At 36.6% G+C, this 17,064-nt stretch overlaps 1 protein-coding gene across 3 annotated transcripts in view; it reads right to left on the reverse strand.

Moving 5' to 3' along the window:
- Positions 1-17,064, reverse strand: part of USP9X (ubiquitin specific peptidase 9 X-linked) — a 96,498-nt gene that overhangs the window by 50,392 nt on the left and 29,042 nt on the right. For all 3 annotated transcript variants that reach the window (XM_063181881.1, XM_063181889.1, XM_063181874.1), the window contains exons 5-13: positions 13,862-13,974; positions 13,309-13,527; positions 11,910-12,025; positions 11,401-11,652; positions 11,185-11,323; positions 9,559-9,711; positions 5,706-5,810; positions 4,035-4,241; positions 3,068-3,204 (exon numbers count right to left, since the gene is read on the reverse strand). In XM_063181881.1, coding sequence (XP_063037951.1) covers positions 3,068-3,204; positions 4,035-4,241; positions 5,706-5,810; positions 9,559-9,711; positions 11,185-11,323; positions 11,401-11,652; positions 11,910-12,025; positions 13,309-13,527; positions 13,862-13,974 — 1,441 coding nt within the window. The remainder of the gene's footprint in view (positions 1-3,067; positions 3,205-4,034; positions 4,242-5,705; positions 5,811-9,558; positions 9,712-11,184; positions 11,324-11,400; positions 11,653-11,909; positions 12,026-13,308; positions 13,528-13,861; positions 13,975-17,064) is intronic.

The raw sequence follows: 17,064 nt of genomic DNA on the forward strand, positions 1-17,064 counted from the left end.
GTGCTCTGAGTTTTAACAGTGATTGTGAGCAACACTTCCAACATTATTTTGATCCATTGCTAGGATGGACTCAAAGGCAAAATGACTGTCTTTATGCACAGGAAAAAGCTGATTGACAAGAGCTTCTAGAATGTTTTCTAGCATTAAGACAAAGTCTACATGCAATTAAAATTTTCCTTATGCATCTAAGATTAGACTAATATGACATTGTCCCTGGGACACAATAATTTAACCTTTAATATTATTACACATTAGTTACTAGACATTCATTAATGAGCAATAATTGAGGAGCTTGAAAAACTGAAGTTAAGAGCAGAACTCGTATTTTCATTGTGTTATACTCAATGCATACCAAAAGTCAATGTGTAAAAAAGAAAATAACATTTTTAAAGAGATAACAAAGTATTTTGGATTATGAGAAAGGACATAGCTAGAATGCTTATTTGTTAGAAAAATACTGGCAAACTGGCAAAGGCAAAATTCCAAACAATTTAAATGGAATAAAAATAATTATTTATCTGCACATATAACTCACCCAATATAATACTACATATGTAACTCAGCTTTTGAAGATGACAGTTGTGCCAACTGAACAAATGCTATGTACCACTAAAAGAGTGCAGATTATTCAGATGAAAAATCCAAACTGCAGCAACCAATTCCCACAAATTCCACTACTTAGGGTAAAAAGTTACTTGAAGCATCCTTGTTGCCCTAAAGCACTCTGAAACCACTGAACTGTCAGTGTTCAGTTAATTCTCTGGGCAAGTAATTTAAGAGATTGGTCTTGTACTGCTCAGGTAGATACAGGTCAAACTTAAGCATTTGATATTGATCTACAGGAGGCTCTACCACCCAACACAGAGAGAATTATGATGATTATCTGTAAACTAAATGTCAATATTATGAGTAATAAAGGTGACTATTCCTAAGTATTAATAAGCATCATTGCACCCATAAGAGTCCTTGTACTTACATAAATATTATTTTCTGTTGCAATTCTGGTTAAGCTGAACTTCCTGACACATGTAGCATTTCTTTGTGATCAGGGAGCTAAATTTTGCCACAGCAATTGTATAACCAATTCATCACTTTGTTCAACTGCATGAATAACTAGCAACAATTAAAACCTCCCCCTCAAAAGAATTTCTACAGTGCCAATGGCATAAGATAATTTATACAGATTTTTGCCAAGAATCAGCAGCACTTCCTGATCTGGACTGAACTTTCCATTGGCAGTGGCAGTCAGCTGACCCACCTCAAAAGAGTAGCATAAAGAATATGTGCTCTGTGACATGTTTTTGTAGCAGCTGTCACAAATACCTGTTTGGACTTATTTTCACTCCAAATTCTAGAAGGATGTTAAAATTTTAAGTCAAATAAGGGAAGCTGATAGGAAGAGGTATTGTATGCATGCATTACAGTTTCCAAACTGTATCAATATTAAGAGTTATGAGAAAACTCAGAGGAGTGGAAAGTCACTGATTATTTCAAAGCTGTGTTTGCAAATTTCCCAGTCACCTGGGCAGTAACACCACCTGACTAAAACAACTCCCTCAACAGTATCTTGCTAACAAAGCATTTTAAGTTCCTTGATTGAATCTTTTAATTACAAGTTCACTTTCCTGACATATTTGTTTTCAAATTCAGCATAAAAATAAGGTGCTATTACGTACTGCAATGCAGACTGCTGTGAATCTGAGGAAGATATGGTCAGATTAAAAAAAGAAAAAAAAAAGAGGAGAGACATTCAAACCATTTAATTGTACACAGACCATACAGGAAACCTACACTTCCACAATCAAAAGAAGTTTAGCTCCTCACAAGATTACTTTGGAGCAGAAACCTAAATCAGTGCCTTGAATGCCTGAAATGCCTCAGTAATTAATTACTTAAAGCAAATATCTTTGTTAAGGCACTGTGCTAAAAGTATTCAACTTGAATAAGCAGGTAACTTGGTCTGCCTAGATCTTAGAGCATGAAAAAGGTTAAGGAATTCACAACACAGAAAACAGACTTTTCTGCTAATTGACAGGTAACTGTGACTTTTTTGGATAAACTTCAAACAATCATTAATGAAAAACTGCAAGGAATTAAAATATACTGAAATTTTGAAAAGTATGCTGCAAACCAAATGAATATATAAAACTCCAGAAGCCAGGAATGCAACATTATCACAGCTCCTGAAAATGCTATCAGTAAGAAGAGAGTGTTGTGCAAACTGCAGCTTATTTTCCTCAGCTTTCCCTGATTTGATCCTTTTTGTGAGCTGACTGTAATAGGAACATTGACTTGAATACTTTATCTGCTTACAAGAATTAAAACAAAGCAATTGTGCAGCACTGATAAGCCAACAATGTTTTTCAGGAGTATGTAAAAATTCTGATGTGAATACGAATACTCCTAGGGGCTCAGTCTTTTTACTGAGAAGACATTAAAAATAATTAAAATAATCATGTATACTTCAACAAGTTCAAACTGATAATGGCTTCTCATTATTTCTTCCTTTCAGAAACAAACATCAAATCAACCCCCGACAAAATAAACAAACAAACCCCCTCACCCCAATAAAAAAATTTTCTACTTTCTAATTTATTTCTAATCTATTCCATTTAGGAGAGAAAATCTGTAGAGAATTTCAGCCAGATCAGAAAGCTACCTTTGATTTTAAGCATTTGAACTAGATGACCTGCAAGAATTTATCATCAAAGAACAAGCATGGGTAGCTATGTTTGTGTATGTATGTGTGTGCATGCAGCCACATAGGCACATAAAACACATTTATGCTTTGTAAGCTAATTCCATTGTTATGCAGGAAATTCCATTAATAACAGTAAAAGAAATCCAGATTTTCCACTAGATTACCATAAAAATTATTAAAAACATGTATGAAGATGCAGTTAATGCTCTCTTACCAAACTTAGGTGTCTGATTTTTTAGACACTATTTATACACACTAGAACAAACTCAAGACCATCTTCCAACACAGGTTATGGTTTTACCTAGACTTTAATTTCAGCCCATTCAACTTTCAACAGACAAAATTTTATCTGAATCCCATTCTTACCTCAAGTTCTGTGGTGCTTCACCAAACAAACTGCAAATTTCTCTAATTTGTTTCAGTGCAGGAATGACCCATTTGTCGTTTGTGCGGAGCTCTTCTATAAAGCGATCTATCCACTGGATCTTCTGTGTGTCTCGATCCTTAAAGAACAGCAGTTTATCATCAAAATCAAGCATATTGCACAACTGTCCCAATTCCCTTTCTTTGTGTCCAACATGGAGCACTCAAAAGTCAAACAAATACTGGATCACCTGAGTTTTGAAGCATGAAAGCATAACAGAGGTGTCTGAGCAGCACTACACGCTGGCAGAAGCTACCAGTGTGTTACAAACTCCCTGCACTCAAGCACTACTTATTTAACAAGTGTTTAAATAATTTCCTTTCTTCTTCCATTTATTTCTACTCACTGTCATAAAACAATGAGAAACTGTTTCTTAGCAAGATGAATAATGGATTCATTTCAAACCACAATTAATTACTACTCTGACAGACTTTCACAGAAGTTTGGGGAGGGAAGGAGAGTGTATAATAGTATAAAAAGGATCTTGCTAGGTCCTTTCTAACATACACAACAATTAAGGACTTACTGGCACAAAAAAAAAAAAAAGGCAACAAAACCCACTGAAACAAATTAGCATGAAGTTTGGGAAAAAGCAAAGGGGGTGGGGAGGGAGGTTGCTTTTCCTTTCTCCCTAGGTAGGGTTCTTTTCCAATTCTTCCAGTGTGCTAATTACAGTACATCACCAACTACAACAAGACAGGCAAACTGATGTATTACACTCTCTCTCTCCCATTAAAGCACCAATGGTGTTGATTAAAATATGTCCTGCAACATTTTAAAAGTACTAGGATGTTGATAGAAGCATCCACATTTATATAAGTAACACTTTTGTTAAATTACCAAATAGCCTGAAATTTTTGTGGGGAGTAGAAGGAAACTCAGAGACTGATTTCATACTGGTTTACTCACCTGTGAACAGCTGTAATCTAAGATTTTTATATGGGCACTGAGAGCCTGGTCCATGATATCAACTGGCACATCATCACTGTGAGCCAAATTCCACAAAAGGTTCAGCACTTTGTGTGCCATCACTCCATCCTTGTCATCCTCTGCAAGGCGACGAATTAACTCCAGCAGCTTCTCACGCTGCTTCTTGCTGGCATTCGTCCAACTTGCCTAAGGCAGGATTTTAAAAAAATATTATAAAAGTCTTTTTTTTAAAAATTCCACACATAACCAGCACTGCTAACAAACAATGCAACAATAAAGTGATGCAACTACATAAAGAACTTTCCCATTAATTCCTGTCATTGATAATGAATAGCAAATTAGAGCAATACATAAGCCAGACACAACTGAAGAGCTCTTCTCTTCAGTATTATATTTACATCTACAGCATATTCACCTTGAAGCTTAAAAAGAGAGGGCTCTTTATTCAAACATCACAGATGTGTTTGTAAAAGTTAACATTACCATTGACAACTGCACCAACAATCAGAGTGGGCTCAGCTGTTTCTTTTAAATGCTTTCACAAAAGTGCTTACACTTAAAAGATTTCTTAAGTAACTTATAATCACTACATAAGTAAAACTTTAGTATCATTCGTGCCTGTGAATCAGACTGAAATGCATGGCCCCTGCATTCCATTAACCTCCTGAAGAAGTTTTCAATATGCCATCACTTCATATCCATCTCAAGGTCAGACACAACAGCTTACACACAGCACTTCTGAGCACTGGGTTAAGTAGCTGAACATTAGACCCACATTCACCAAACTACAGGACCACACTAAACAAAGCACAAATTGCATGTAAGCCAAATATGACTATAATGCATTTATCTAAAAAGAGAAAATAGAGTCCACAAAGCTGGCTTGCATTTTCAAGCAGATCATGTCCAGAAAGTGAAACAGTAAAACAAGCCAGAGAGCACCACTACTGGAAGCTGCAAATAAAAGCCAGTGAATAACATAAACTTTCAGAAACAAGTTGTTTTGTCATTTCAAACAAATCACTGTGTGTTTATAAACATTCAACTTTATCTTCCTGAGACTGTTTCATTTTGTATGTAAGCTAAATAGAGAAAAGTTATTACATGATAAAGAGGAAGTTGGGGGAGCAGGGAACGGAAGTCCTTGATCTCCTCTACTTAAAAGATCAAAAGTAGCACTGCCCAGTAAACCTGACAAAACCTACTCTAATGCCAGGAGAAAAACATAATTTACTAAATCACCAACACTTCTTAATTTGGAACAAATGCAGAAAGGTATCTAAGACAAGTAACGTATTTTATTTGGAAAATTCTATATTCCTCGGATTGCTAAATGTAACTTTAATACTACAGGCTTCACAGACCTGCATTACTCTGAAGTGTTCAAACCAGAAAACAAAACTGTCTCCTAAACAAAAATAAGAGGCCTTTGTTTTAGACAGGAAGTAAACAGAAAATCTCACAAAGAGTGCTCATTAAAGAACAGCCTTTCTAGAATTAAATATTTCAAACTGTTGCTACACATTAAGATGTGTTTTAACACACAGAAACTGAGCACATCTTAAAAGAGGAGAAAAACAGTGAAAAAGCCACAAATTTACACACACCCTCACAACCCATTTCCTGAATACAGTCAAAACACAAAATTACCTTAAAACAATCAAACAGGTGATCAAGCTGTTCAGGAGAGAAATCCCAAGCTAATTTTGCAAGGAGATCATGTACATTTTTTACAATGGCTTCATGTTTTCCTGCCTGTCAGGAAGAAAAGAAAAAGAATCCACCAAAAATTCATATTAAGTCAAGCAGCAAGACATTCTACATAATTTTTATAAGGAAGACTATTAGAAGTGACCAGCAAGAAAAGCTGATGCTGTGGGAGCATCACAGCAAACGGAATACTTCACTGGGAATTCACAATATTTAGATTTCCCTTTTAAGTGTAAGTATTTAAGTGTGCTTTGTATGTGTGCACACAAGTATTTATTTAGACCATAAATACTGCAGCATCAAAATATTTATTTTTTTTGTTCCTGCTACAAAATCAAACTGGGACAGAGGACAGTAAAATCTAAAAGGGTATTTAAACTTGCAAACTGGTATTTTTATGTTACTTTGTGTGGGTTTTTATGGTTTGGGGTTTTTTTATAACGAATTACTCAAAATCCACTTCTGAATTTCACTGAGGTATTTTAAGGTGTAAATCAATTTTTAGTATTTCACCAGTTTCTCAGGCTGAAGTACCTCCTTTGTGTTAGTGGTTTCACAGACAACTAAAGCCTTTTATTACAAACAACTCGTTACCAGACAATGTTTTAAAGTCCAGCATCTTTTAAAGTTACAAATCCAGCAATGAAACAACTAAGGACAAGATGCTGAGTTTTATACTAGACACAGTTTTAACTAAGAGTGTGGTGTACATCACAATTTTGACATTTAAGGAGGAAGACAATGAGGGCAAAAAAAGCTAGTTCCATTTAACTCCAAGCATGAAGAAAATTTTCTGCCCAGGCTGGAAAACACATCCTGTACTTCACATCTGCAGTCAAAACCAACAAATATCGACTATGAGAACCAATAGCTGATTTACTGTAGAAATTTTTGTTGTGAGAAATAAAAAATGCAAAACAAATACCTAGAATACACATTCTGATGTAATTAATCTTGTACACTATTTAAAATACATGTATAAGCACTTTTGAAATTCAATTCCTACTAAAAGCTTCCATCAGTAATTTAAAACCAAAACTAAAAACCAAACCCAGACTAATAGCTTTGTTACATGCTGTGCCTTAAATTCTTTATAAGGTGTCATAAGTTTTTGTTTTAAAAAAAGTCATTTTAAGCAGCAATGTTTGTTTTCACATTATGGGTCAGATTACAAGAGGGGAAATTACTAAAACCATAATTCCACTTGACTTTGGAAAACATCATGTAATTTTTTTCCTCCTACCAGACCATTTCCTGGATAGGAAGAAAAACTGAATGCATGCAAGGCAGAAAGGGCATCTATAATACAGAAATATGGCCAATTCCTGGGGGAAGCAAGAATTAAGCAGGTAAAAACCCTGATTTGGGAGGTTTTTAACAGATCTGGGGAAGGTGTGAAGCACTGAAGGGTCTGGGGAAGCAAAACCAGGCAGTGGGAGGAGGTAAGGAACCTGGTGTGTGACCTGCCAGCTTGCTGCACAGGAACAGGGAAATGCCTGTGAAGTTCCAGTTAAACACTCCAGAACACAAGTCATGAGACCTCAGCCTCTGCCATTCTGTATTTTGTACAGCTGGATCTTTCCCCTGCAACTTAATGCCTGCATTTAGAAACTTAAAACATTATTCCTTTAATCAAATGCACTCCTATATTGTGAGCACTGCCTTTGTAAGACATGAAAACACTTCAATAAAATTAAAACTTAGGTTGCCTTTGAAAGGCAAAAGCAGCATAATTGCATTACTTTTAGTAATACTAAAGTGTCTCAGGTGCAGGCTGAGCTTCCAAAGTCAGGCAGCAACACAAGTGCTTGAGCCTGAAAGCAAAACCCCTCCACTGCTGCACTGAGGCCAAGCTAAAATAGCTTGTTATATAAAGCTACACAGTAAATCAACTCCTCACTACTGAATTTCATGCCCCAGCTGCTCTCAGGAGCAGTCATTTAATAAGAACTTCTAAAAACTACTATACACAGGGAGTAGTGAAGTAGGTGAAAATCATTCTGTATTAGCAAATTTTAGTATTCCTAATTTTTTAGTCCATTATAATCCCATGGCTGAAGCCACAGTGAAACCATCCACCTGAATAAGAGTTACTTTCACATAAAAAAAGGACAGGGCAAAATTACAGCCAGAGCACTGCACAGCCACCTACTTGATAGCATAAGAAGTGAGCAGAGCAAGCTGGGAATTTAAGGGCATGGAACATTCCTTCTGAAATTACTGCTAGTTTTTTTTTCAACTGCTAAGGTGGACTATCCCCATTTTTTAGGAGTTGCACAATGTATTCACATTTTTCTGGAAGGGTAGAAAGTTTGACTGACACTAGCTTATCCACATGTCCTACTGGATAGCACTAGGAGCAAGGTAATTGCTTGGAAGACTTTTCCTCCCAAATTTCAGACTTTTTCTCATCTTATTAAAAGTGAGGCTCTAAAATAGGTAAAAGAGGCCTACTAAAAGCAAACTAACCTCTCAAAGTTTTGTGTTTTTTGGGTTTTTTTTTCCCCTCACAGATATTTTGTAGTATGAAAAGATCTACAGACTGCAAGCTAAATACTAAGAGTACGATCCCAGACCTTAATTCAAGTAATCTGTGTATTCCTCTGCTACATGATGAAATTTTCTTAACAGGACTTTGGGATAATAAGAAAAGACTGTATTGAGCTTCAGCCTGTGCAGTTACTGCCATGCTGGAACTGAAGCCTAGGCATGATGAAATTACTTGCAACACCAGAGATCTCCCTTATATAAATATAACCTGAAATTAAGTCCATTTAAGCCAAACTGTTCTGGTCTCAGAACAGCATGAACACATGTAAACTGTGTTACCAAAATAACCAAACTTGTATTGGCCTTTGTCAGGGTATAACCCAGCTGGCAAAGGAGCCCCACAGAGCTGCTCACTCAGCTCTCCACCCCACAGTGCCATGGGGGAAGAGAGTGACAAGGGGGAAAGTGGGAAAACTCAAGAGTTCAGATAACATAGTTAGTACAGAAGCTGCTATGGAGAAATGTAACTCTGTCCCTGCCCAAACCAGCACAGCCCTCCCTCCCTGCCTTGGAAACCAGAGTTGGCCTTCCCACACTTGAAGGACTGGCCTGAAGACTTTTTTGTACAACCAGAGTTTCACTACCCTTCATTTATGTTTCAATCCTCTTTTTTTAAATTTTCTGTATACTTGATAATTCTCAATGATTTTGTCTCTCCAGCTGCCTAGTCTGTGTATTAGAATCATGCAGCCCACAGCTAGGGAAATCCATCTCCCCAGTCATGTACGTAAAAAAATCAATATTGCAAAATTGGTAACTTTTCAAAAATTTTTTGCGGCATTATTGCAGCACAAGGAAAAGAACTTGCAGCTAAATAACTACTAGAACAGTCATCATTAATAAGCCTTACTAATCACACTCTGCTCAGGAAAATCTTACACAACTGCATGGAACTCAGAGATTAGCAACACATATTTCTCCATGCATTTTAAAATATTAAGCTATTCTGTACCATGCCTCTGCTCAATGCTGAAGGTTTGTTAATACTTAAAAAGGATCATCTCTGCACCATGTTCTGAACTGTTCCCTCAGGCTTTATATATACCTGTGGCTGATCCCTTCCACTAGAGACAATTCAGATGACAATTTTAAGCTCCAAGACCCCAAAAGCAAACACCATTTCACCTCAAATTTTCTGTGGCTTTGTCTAACACAGAGCAGAAGCAGCCCAGGTTCTCTTCCCCACACAACACACAAGGAGATGCCTCCCGTGCAGCAGCAGACAAGCAGCTGAATTATTTACCTGTGCAGCCCAAATGTTGTCAAGATCCTGCAAAGTGAGAGCTTTCTCTTTGATGACAAACCGGAGAATTTTCTCAAGTTTTTCTACATATTGAGGTTGATGAAGACTATCTCTTAGTACAATTGATAAAATGTTGTTCTGCTGGATCCATTCCTGGATATAAAAAGAAAGTAGTGCCATCTCAAATTATTCAGGTGCCATCATTAATATTTAAACTACAAAACAAAAATCCAATACAGATTAAAAAAGATGCAGCACAACAGAAAGGCTTTTATCTTTAATTTCCTCTCTCTCAAAAAAAAATCACCATTTAAAATAATCCAATATATTACTGGATAATGTTTAAACAATTTCAGACATAAGAAGCCAATGTGAAGAAGAGTAGAGTTAACTCTTCTATTCAAGCAACAAAATTTTTATTTTCCAATTCACAGTCACTAAGTATCAAAACCAAATTGTTTATGACATGTCTAACTCTACTGGTACACCTACAGCAGATCCCATAAAAAGGACTTAAGCAAGGACTGAAATATAAAAAGATTATTTAAGTAGTGCCACTTTTAGGGTTTTTAAATGTTTCTAACTGAACCAGAGGCAAATATTCAAGTAATATTTAAGGAGATGCAATTTTCTCAGTGGTGTCACTGACACAGTCAGACCATTTTGTTCCAAGTGAAACAAAGCAAGATGTGCTCTGAGCACTGACAGAGAAAACAAACACCCACAGCATCATCACCTCCAACACTGTCCTTGATCAGACTTACAATATTCAAGCTGGTCTCATGAAATAATAAAATCTAGGCATTTGCAGTTAAAAACACAGGTCTTGTATGAGATGCCAAACTGTAGGAAATGTGTAAAAAAGAGACCTATTTCCTCCTACTGCTTTAAAAAGTCAAAACTGCAGTTATTTTTTCTTGTCAGATGTCCTTTTGTAGATAACAAACCTCACAACAGGTGGCCAGTCATAAAGATGGGGCAGAACAGTGTAAAAATAACTTAACACAGCTAGATTTCACAAAAAATGAGAGAAAATAGTTCTTATTTTAGTTTTGTAATTGCTTATTTTCATACTTCCCTATACATACATTCAAGCAACAGTATTCATAATACAAAAGTATTGATTAAAACAAAAATGTGGTATCTATAGAGCTTTCTGTACTGAAGCATCCAGCTTCTGAAATGTGAGAAACAGAGGACTTAGAACTCTGATGAGAAAAAGTTGAAGCACAAACCCAGACTATATCCTTAATTAAATGACCATTACATTTCTAGTTACTGCAACACTGCAGTTGCAAATGAACACATTTGTTTTATCTAGATTTCTATGGGTTTTTTACAACTCTATATGAAAAACACACTATCCAATGATCCATTTTTGAGCCATGATTTTAGCAGCACTGAAAAGTAATTCTCAACAGCAGCTTTGACACAAATGCAGCTTTTTTTCACAGAAAGGCTACTCTAAAGTGCTTTATTACCATGACATGATGCCTAATGTTTCTAACACTATATATGAAAATAAACAATGTGTGCTGGATCCACAATACAGAGCTACCTCTACAGTTAAAGTACAAAGGAGAAACCAAATTTATGCAATGAACTTCACTGAAAAGGAGCACTTACTGCCATTCTTTCAGCTGTGAGCCACTCTTCCTCTTCAGGATTACCATGTCGATGAGTGTAGTATGACACACTGGATATTACTTTGTTAACTTCATTTAGTGCATTCATTTTACCATTGAAAGAGGAAATTTGTAACAACCTGTGAGAAAAATTTAATGTAAGAAGCATGGAAAAAAATATCACCAGTGACATATTATATTAGGACTAGCATCTTACCTAAGAATCATTTTTAACCTAAATATTTCTAAATTTTTTACAGTTTCTTCTTGTCCTGGAACTCTTGAAGCTAAGTTCTTTAGAGATTTGATTATCATTGACAGAGCATCATTTTTGGCTTCATTCTTTGCTTCTTTTTTCAGTTCATCATCTGTTAAATTTTCTAAAAACTGTGGAACCATTTCTATAATTGGAAGGAAGTATTTCTTCACTGTATGTAATGTTAAAAATTCAAAACATTGTCCAAATGGCCTAAAAAACAAAGAAAAAAAGGAAAGTGTCATAATCAATTGTCATGCAACATTATGAAAATAAGGTGCAATTAATTAAAGAAACTCATATCTACTTAGAAGCACATGAAATGCTGAAGGCAGACACAACCAGCTGAATGAAGAGATGGAGTGAAAGGAAGTGCTTCAATAAAAGTCTTAAGCTTTCTGCTAACACAGTATCTTATACTGAGTCCAACTTTTGCAAATGCATAAATCATTATTTAGAAAAAGACTTACTTGATGAGAGCTGCAATGATCTGAACATTCAATGCTGATCCACTCATGAATCGATCATGCAAGACCTGAAATCCATTTAATGTGCCAAACTTGTTGATAAGATCTACTAGCCAACCCTGTAATAAAACAAGCAGTTATTTTCTGGTATTCACAAAGTACCATCTAGAAATACTTTCAAGCATCTTTTAATGACAACATTTGTTTTAAAACAGTCTTTACACAGTTTACATATTCAGTTTTAAGGAAATGCTCAGAAACAGGCAACAGGATCTTTTCTGTTATCATGTCAAAGAGCAGATGCTGCAGATGAGTTACTCAAGAAATTTATTTAGGAATAAAGTTTACTATAATTTAGGTCCAGCTTTAGCTGTTAGATTATTACAGAAAGTCTGACAGTTCTGGTATTTTTCCTTTGTCCTGGATGTGATAATGTCGCATATAAAAACGTTAAGAATGCAAAGTAACGTTCCTCTAAACACAACTAGTAATGCAAGGGAAGTCGAAGGACACTGGAGTGTTTTATCCTTGGTTCTTACAAGTAAATAGTCAGCAGTTCCACTAAAGAAAAAAAAATTCAAACAACTAAAACAAAAAAAACACTGTAAAATAAAAAGTTTTGTGTGTGTGTATACATATATCTATATATCTATATATCTATATACCTATATCTATCTATCTATCTATCTATCTATCTATATATATATATATGAATGAATGAAAAATAAATAAATAAATAAAATTCAGTTAACTCCTGAAGTCTTATCAAAGCCATTTGGAGATCAATTCTGAAAATTTCAGACTCAAGAACCAGGACAGATTGCTAATCTCCACTTCCAGTTAAAAAAATAAAACAACAAAAACAAAACCCTGAGAAACCACAACTACAGAACACAAACAACCAAAAAACCCAAACCTTCAACATCCTCCCAAAACAAAACCAAACCAAAGCAACTGAAAAAAACACACTGACATTGGTATCTCATGTCCAATTAAAAAACATTTCTTCCACCACTGGAAACTGCACGAAAGAGAAAATTCCCAATTTATCACATAATCTCCTCCTCAAAGTGTGTCACCTACAAAATTTCATGTTAAGGGAGAAGGTAAATGCATCAACTGGCAAATACAAGCAAGCCAGTGAACACAGCAGGAATGGCATTCCAGCAGAGTTGTGCCAGCTTACCACAGAAACAGGTGACACAGTTTGATGGTGGACCAAAGACAGGAGTAAGAAGGGGAAATGCACATTAAATCAGGAGTCATACGCAACAGAACATCTTAGTGATAGAAGAATGAAGAAGGCTTTTGCCCCCACTCTAAGAACACTTCTCTACAGCTGCTGTGCCATTAGGTAACACTGCACAGAGTAAAACACAGGGCTCTGGAAAGGCCCTCACACCTTTGGTGATCGTGGGTCAGGAGGACGGGCATAAAGTTCATCTTCAGCGAGCTGGACTCCCGCAGGAACTGTTTCTGAGGGACGAGTACCATTGTAGAGGTGGAATTTGCAGTGAGGATTTAAGGCCATGGCAAGAAGTTCAAGAAGGGGAAACCAATCTTGGGACAGCTTGGCCACACAGAGTTCCACTAGTCTATGAGTGTTGTTAATAATACATCTCTGTTAATAAAAAAAAGAACAAGTAAGAATGTGGCAGGGGACTGTACAACGAATATGAACTATAAACTTGTAACATACACGGTTCTAGTTCTTCCCCAAATCATCTCTCATGTTTTATTTCCTTCCAAAACTCTGGAGGCAATAAAGTGAAACACTGACAGAAAGATGACTCCCCACTGCCTGTTCAGATCCACGCATACAAGAGTTTTCTCACAACTCACTACTGAGTTTCAAAGATTAGCTCCAGCTTTTACAGTCTCCCCCTCATCACAATGGCAGTTTCCTTCCTTTTTCAATTACCAGACTCATCAGAAACACAACTTGAAAAACTCACATGAATTTCAAACTTCCAGCCGCTCACTGCCTCGTCTGTAAGGATTTTTGTGAAGGATATTGTTAACCCATCCCGAAAAAATCGCTGGCATGCTTCACTTTTGACATCAAGGCCTATTTAAAACAAGAAAGAACAACAAAGTATTAGACATAGAATTTCATTAGCTGTTACATGAACATTTTACATGCTGAAAGCAGAGATTTGGTGTGATGGTGTTGATAAGTTCTTCTCAGTAGCTCATACAGGGCTGTGTGTGATTTGGGCTGGAAACAGTGTTGGTAACACAGGGATGTTTTCCTTACTGCTGAGCAGGGCTCTCAGATCCAAGGTGCTCCTCACACCACCCTGCCAGGCAGTAAGCTGGGGGTGCACAAGGATTTGGGAGGGGACAGAGTCGGACCAGCTGAGCCTAAAGGAACACAGGGATGTTCCAGACCATATGGGGTCATGATCAGCCTGCAGAGCTGAGGAAGAAGGAAGGGGGAGATGTTTGAAGTGATGCTGTTTGTCTCCCCAAGTCACTGTCACATGTGATGGAGCTCTGCTGCCCTGGGGATGGCTGAACACCTGCCCAGCCATGGGAAGTGGTGCATGAATTCCTTGGTTTGCTTTGCTGGCACAGAAGGCTTTTGTTTTACCTCTTAAACTGTATTTATCCCTACCCATGAGTTTTTTAACTTTTCCCTTTCTGATTCTCTCCCCCATCCCAGCGAAGGGGCAGTGAGCAAGTGGCTGTGTGGTGCTTAGCTGCTGGCTGGGGTTAAATCACAACATTTGGACTTCAAAGGTTTGGTGTTTAAAGTTTCAGAATTGATTCTAAACAAGTCTTGGATGAAAACAAACTTACACAAGCTTAAATGGACAACTCGTTGAATTAATGTTCTAGCAAAACCACCTCAAAAATTACTCCTTCACATAATTTTAAAATTGTTTTTAAAAACATTTGATTTGGGTTGGTTTTTTCCCCCACGTTTACAACATATTTCAATAGATATACTAGCAAAAATAAGAGTAAGTACAATTCTTCTTTATGTTCTCTCTTATCTACTTGCTAACAGCAAAACCAGTGAGAGAAGAGAGGTAAAAATACCCATTTCAAGGAAATGCAGAAGATAGAGCTTCAGTAAGGAACTCAGTAGTGGTCCCACAGAAATGCAGATGAATCATCCTGAGAAAGATGGAGATGGTCTTTAAAGGGTGCTGGGAACAACTCCCATTGCTGGGCTGGCCTAGCTTTTGGATGCACACGCACCCATGCATAAACAGATTTAAATTTTTTTGTCCCTAGGGCCTCCCTCTCTCTCTCATTCCATGCAATTAATCAAAAACACAGATTTGGAGTCAAGTCTGAAGGTTTACACTGTGCAGTGAAATCTAATTTCAGTTTAAGTTAGTTATAAGTTCCAGAAGTTGCCTTGCATCTTGCTTGCGTGTGACACATAAAGTTCTGGCAGCATGTTAAAAACTGAGTGTAAATGTCAGGAGCAATAAAATCCTTCTGAAGAAAGGGTGGAGAATATTCTTGCCTATAAAACACTAAAACCTTAAAAGAAACAATTTTTTATTTTTTAAATTTATAGGATCCAATTCACCACGACACTTACTTCTGGAGCAAATCTCATTACTGAAAATACTCCATAAGTATTCCAGACTTATAGTGAAGATAAACAGTCTAGCTATTAAATGCAATTTTTCAAATAGGTTTTCTTCTATTATCAAGTAACTCCAGACTATCTGTTGATAGTTTCATGGCTCATTGTTTAACAAAGAATAATACATTGATGCCTACACATAAAAAGAGCATTTTCCATAAATGGGTGCATCTGCCAGGAATAATGCAAGTCACAGTCTAACAGGATTCACACTACTCTGTCAAATTCACTCCTTTCACTTGAAGGTGATAATGCTGACATTTCATTCATATAAGCACTTTCAATTAGTTTAGTTATGTCCAATTGTAGTTCCTGAAAAGATTTAAAGATAATGCAAATACCACTCTTATTTTATAGCCAGGGTCACAAAGAAGTAGCTACCCTGAAGTCACTCCAGAATGCTGATGGCCATGGGCTGTGTTAGGAATAAAAGGTTTTTAAGAGCCCTAACCACAAGAAAATAGTGCCTGCAAAAACATGTAGAAGGGTCTTTCTAGTTTCTGTTGATTCACAATTTAAATAGGATGCAGTCAGAAATATAGAGTTTATGAAATTCAAAAGCTGATTATTTCTCAGTATATCCTTTCAGTTCCTCCTTTTGGAAACAGATCTTGTCAGAATATGAAAAATTCCCACAGACAGGTAGCAAAGGGTTGAATTATAGATGTTACTGAGATAATGGAGTAGTTTAATCTATTAAGAAATAGACACAACCAAACCATTTCTATTGCTTCTCTATATATACCCCACTCTCAAACAGTGTCTGCCAAGCTCTGAGCTACCAAAACAGTGTCAGTTACACCCTATCATATTCCCTGGGAACTGGAAGTTATTTAAAAGGAACCACATTAGCCATCATGTAACTTCAAGTAGCAAAAAACCCTCCAAAAATCCAGGATGAAGCTGTTAAGATAACACAGTAAACAACTAATATTAAGAGCTTTACTTGTTTTCTCCTTATCCAATAATCCTAGCATTTACACACAGCAATTCATCTACAGGGCAAGAGGATACATAATTAAGCAGCAACACAGAAGTACTTTTTAGAATTGCACACCAAAAACTTAATTAAATCAAAGTGCAAAAGCATATGAATATGTTTCCACTGTTTTTCACAACTTCAACAGGAAAAATAAGCTTTTCTTTTGGGGAACTTTCAACTAAGCCTGATGCTTTGGGGAAGTATGTTGATGTCAGGAGTAGTTAGAAATCTTATTCTGCTCTTATTACTTCATTGCATTGACAGCTTTCAGGTTTTGGGTTGTTTTTCTTTTTAAAGATGACTTAACAGCTGGTAGAATATACTTCTCCTCTCTCACAAATCACAAGCAGATAATTTCTTCTTACTGCACTGTTCCAACAACACAGACACAAAGGTGGCTGCACTTTCTCTTGAGAAGCTGGCATTCTTTTCCCTTCAGAACAGATGTGATCCCTTGAACATCCTACACTTGCTTGAGGATTCCTGCCAGACCCAGCTACACACAAAGCCACCAATTCCAAGCACAACTAGAGCTGATAAATCAGTGTTGGCAACAATATGTCATTATC

This window comes from Melospiza melodia, chromosome 2 (genome assembly GCF_035770615.1).
Source record: "Melospiza melodia melodia isolate bMelMel2 chromosome 2, bMelMel2.pri, whole genome shotgun sequence".
Taxonomy (NCBI): Eukaryota; Metazoa; Chordata; class Aves; order Passeriformes; family Passerellidae; genus Melospiza; species Melospiza melodia.